The sequence below is a fragment of the Cyprinodon variegatus genome, unplaced genomic scaffold (genome assembly GCF_000732505.1).
Source record: "Cyprinodon variegatus isolate N-32 unplaced genomic scaffold, C_variegatus-1.0 Scaffold650, whole genome shotgun sequence".
Lineage (NCBI taxonomy): Eukaryota > Metazoa > Chordata > Actinopteri > Cyprinodontiformes > Cyprinodontidae > Cyprinodon > Cyprinodon variegatus.
In genome coordinates, this window is record NW_015151103.1 from 251,731 (window position 1) to 256,635 (window position 4,905).

Below are 4,905 nucleotides of genomic sequence, written 5' to 3' on the forward strand. Positions count from 1 at the left end.
CAATGCGACAAGAATCTCTGGGGGTCAGACGGCAAGAATGACAAGTAAACAGAAATATGCCATCCGAACAGGTGGTGCCGTTTGCGCTATTTTACGCACGGCCACAAGTCGGAATTGTCCAAAGCAGCCACTCGGCGCACCTGAGATCATCATTTTCTTCTTCATCTCAGTGATGTTGTCTTTCACTGTCCAGCCAGCATCAGCTCATCCTCAGTGTCTAGACTTTGCCCCGCCATTCAAACCGCAGTGGCACCTGGAGTTCTGCTCCCAGTATGAGGACTTCGGCTGCTGTGACCAGAGGACGGACAACGTGATTGCGGAGAGATATTGGGACATAATCGAGCTGCTGGAGGCGGCGGGTTATGACTTGTGTGAGGACATGCTGAAGGAAATCATGTGTCAGGTAGGCTTCCCATCTGTGGAAGCAAATCGTTACCATATTTCAAAAGCATTTCTGGAAATGCTTTTTCATTTTCAAACTTTACATTTCAAACTGTATTTTGGTATGCATTTGCTGGGGCACATTTTGAAAAATAAATGTCAAATGTCTTTTTCATTTTAATTAAGTAAAAGGATGAGCAGTGTTAAAGAAGAAAATGAAAATGCAAACAGGAAGATTGATTACTAATTTGATTTATAAGTCAAACGATGCAGCCACATTCCTAAAATGAAAAGTATTTCTGGAAATGCTTTTTCATTTGAAATATGGTAACGATTTGCTTCTATACCCATCAACTTGTTCTCTTAAACCTTGTTATGAAACAGGTATGGATATATAATGAGGTTGTATACTTGGTAAGCCACAATAAACCACAAAATAAATGCAAACTACACATTAAAATCCCACAGATTTGGACAGGAGGTTCTAAACCTCAATCATTGCATTGAATTCAATTTAATTTAAGGGTTATAATTATACATTTAAGCTATTCTTTCTCATGCTGGGGTATTATACTACACGATTGTTAAAAAGTATAAACGATTGTACATGTTTTTCTGCTGCCAACATGAGACACACACAGGCTCAGACATATGCATACACATAAATAAATTCTAATGAGCTAGTTCCACAGATAGCACAGGATTTTTGTAGGCACCCATTAAGTCCTGGCAGAGTTTGTTTAGAATATATGAACATCCTGCTTCATATAAGAGATAAACTCCTTTAAATTGTCTGGCTTTAAAACCCAGATTAAACACTCCACACATTTTTAAAAAGGGTTTATGTTCCAGGTTTTAATGTCACCCTCAATCAAAAAGAATTTTGTACATTGTGTGTGGTTGACCTCCAAATATGTTTAAGTTTCAACCTTCTGTGACATTTAGATTAAAGGCAGACTGATGACATATTCATTTACAGCTGGAATTACCTTCAATGGATGAGAAGGTTCTGACAAGGACATTTTTGCTTGAACCTGGACAAAAATAATGGTGTCCCTGGAAAAGACAAAAAAAATAGTAATGTGACCAAAGGGACATTTCAAATCAGGGTGTCCACTTGCTTCACTGGTGTCTGCAATCTTGTGGCAAATAATATGAAACAAATAATATGAATGTTAACAACAGAGCCAAGAACAACTTCTTAATAGATTAAAAGGTGAACTTCAAGCTCAAGGAACATTAGTGTCAGGTCACTCCATCCATCTTTATTTGACTTAAAGGGAGATGACAGAGGAGGACACCACTGTCCTGACTGGAATTTGCCAAACTACATGTTGACAAGCCACAAAGCTTCTGGTAGAAGGTCCTATTGAGAAATTAGACAAAATGGAACTCGATGCCAAGACACATCATCTATATGTTCACAGATGGAAAAATAAAGCATATCATGTAAAGAAAACTGTCCCTACCGTGAAACATGGAGGAGGCTCTGTGATGTTCTGGTGCTGCTTTGCTTTATCTGGCACAGGGTGTCAGTCTTAAGACTATCAAGGGATTCTAGAGAGAAATGTGCTGCCAAGTGTCAGAAAGCTTGGTCTCAGTTGCAGGTCAACATAATAATGACCCCAAAACACACAGCAGAAAACACCCAAGACTTGACTTATGACTTTTTCAGATTCAAGTTATAAATAGTTTTTTTATAAATCTTATTAAATCGAGGGTACCAAAAATGAAGTCCATGTCTGTAATTACAGCTCTAAAAGAAGAGATCGTTTATGCTGATATCTAGTGTATGTAAAGTCCTGAGAAGAACTGTCATTCCTTTAAATTTTGGAGATATTTATCTTTTATCTATTTGCGCCCAACCATGAATCAGAGATTAAATAATTTGTGCTATTTCAGTTGTTCTTATCTCACCAGTTTCCTATTGACCCTCCAGGAGTGCTCCCCTTATGCTGCCCACCTTTATGATGCAGAAGACCCTTACACACCTGTTCGAGACTTGCCTGGACTGTGCTTTGGATATTGCTCTGAATTTCACAGCAAGTGCCGTCATGTGCTCAAGTATCTAACTGAGAACCAGCTCCTACTGGACACCTCTGGGCGGGACATGACCACGTTCTGCAGCCTTATAGATCTATCTGACCAGGACTACTGCTACCCCAACGTTCTAAAGAGCACTGACCTCAACAGCAATCTGGGACAAGTGGTGGAGGACCCCAGAGGGTGTCTCCAGGTATGCTTGACTGAGGTGGCCAATAATCTCAGGAACCCAGTGTTGATGCTGCACAGCGATGACGAAACACACAGGATGTTCATAGCAGAGCAGATCGGCTTTGTTTGGGTGTATCTGAGCGATGGCAGCCGACTGGAACGGCCCTTTCTGGATATGAGCGGGGAAGTGCTGACAACTCCTTGGCTGGGGGATGAGAGGGGGTTTCTAGGCATGGCCTTCCACCCAAAGTATAAACACAATGGACGCTTCTTCATCTACTACTCTATTCAGTTCAGCAGCAAGGTGGAAAAAATCCGAATCAGCGAGATGAAGGTGTCGAGCAGCGACATGAACATGGCTGATCCTTACTCAGAGAGGTAAGCCAATGGGAATGCTTGGCTTCTAATTTGCATTTAACAGTATGTTGCTGTCATTGTGTTTTAGCACAATGCACTGTTGTAAAAACTACAGGTTTCAATACCTCAACCTGCTTGCTCAGACATGTCTCACAGTTTACTCATTATATTTCTCTACGCTTGAAGCCCTATTAAAAAACGCCTGCAAATAAAAACTACACAGGTGTTATCAATGAGTTACACTGCTGCACATAAAAACAGAGGAGGTAATGTTTTTTTTCCCATTTTCTATAGATGTTTGTCCTTCATGGTCATGAACACATTTAGAACCTAAAAACAATTTACAGACACCATTGAAAGAGACTGTTGGGGGAATTTGAAGTACTTGGAGTGAACTGGTGGTGATGAGATGAAGCGCTGAGGCTGGACACATGACTCAGGGCATCAAGAAGCTTCCATTGTGCAGTGCCCAGGGAGCAGTTTGGGGTTAAGGGTCTTGCTCAGGGACTCAGAGTGCAGGCTATTGGGATCGAACTGGGTATTTGAAACCTTCTCAGACCACAAGCACACTGCGTTAACCACCAGGCCAACACTCCCCTATAAAGTATTTTATAAATAAAACCCCAAAATCTTTGGCATCTTTGCAGAGGTAGTACCATGCTTTGGAGCAAAACATTCATACATTCAAAACGGAAGAAGCTGAATATAAATATGTATATTCTCAAGAGTGTGTGTCCCGGACCAGCCCCGGAGCTCACAGCTCGGTTCAGATGCCTGGTCCAGTCCAGTCAGTAGCCCAGCAGCCGCCGTGTGTGATGGCCTTACGGTTAGAACAGCACCTCGTTTCAGTAAAATAAGTTTAGCAAATCCTGCTTTGAAATGTCCAAAATTTTGAAAGGTGGCTTCGGTAAAATGCTTTGAGCAACTGAACAGCTGAGCATCAAACTTTGCAGGCATCTTCTGATACGCAAAAATAATCCATGCCTGTTGAGTTTTTGGATCCTTGGGAAGACAGTGAAAAATGTCCCCTTCATCCTTGCAGTCTGGAACACTGCATCTACGCCTGTGTTTCTGGCTCATTTTCAATAGAGAAACTGCCTGTAAACCCAACTGTAGGCTAAAAAGCTAAACCGGTGTCTTAAATCTACCTCTATTCATGTTTTTGGCCCAGTGAACCAGTGTGCTGGTCTGTATGTCAAATTTAGGGCGTGCCAGAACCAAATAAGGCAACATCCCCAAATTGACGTCAATTCGGGGCTTTGTTTGGATTCGTCCATTTTATGGTGAATGATTAGAATTGTGAGATTTGCAGAGAAAGGAGGGGTCGATTGAATTTGAACTTCTCTGTACATCCATTTTACCCACTGAACTATCGTTATTCATCTAGTGCAATGTAAACCCGGTTTTGCATTATATGACCCCTTTAAAGCCAAAGGAAAAAAAAGAAAACATTAAGCACTGAGGGACCAAGGAACAGGACCACCAATGTTTAAACAGTTTTAAATTGATATTAAATTACTTCTCCCTTTAACCCTTCTCGACCATTTCAGTAATTAAGAGTTAAAGTTTATGCACTAATAAGACCTCTCCTGGTAAAAGGCGAGTGGCTTAGCTGTTATCCAGTTGGTCTGATAATGACAGTCATTGTTTTGGACATTCATATGAAAAAATGTTACATTTTAAGTTCCTTTTATTTAGAGTTTTGTTTCGTTTTGTGGACAGAATATATTTAAGTTAATTTAAAAACTGTCATGATTTTATTCAAAGATCTGACCCACATGCAGAAAACCAAACAGAGAGACCAGGGGAAGGTTAACAGGTTTATTGAGAACTGGTAGAGATGGGTCCAGTGCTGCTCTGAACACTGGCAAACCGGGACTGAAAAGGGAAGGGAAAGTTCCTGTGGTTAGTTCAGGCTCAGTGGGAAATTTGAGCTTCGATTTGCAAAAGGGA

At 40.9% G+C, this 4,905-nt stretch overlaps 1 protein-coding gene across 1 annotated transcript in view; it reads left to right on the forward strand.

Moving 5' to 3' along the window:
- Positions 1-4,905, forward strand: part of LOC107096787 (HHIP-like protein 2) — a 13,542-nt gene continuing 8,637 nt past the window's right edge. Inside the window, exons 1-2 of the mRNA XM_015393595.1 lie at positions 1-403; positions 2,321-2,973. Of these exons, the coding sequence (XP_015249081.1) occupies positions 38-403; positions 2,321-2,973 (1,019 nt within the window). The 5' untranslated portion in view covers positions 1-37. The remainder of the gene's footprint in view (positions 404-2,320; positions 2,974-4,905) is intronic.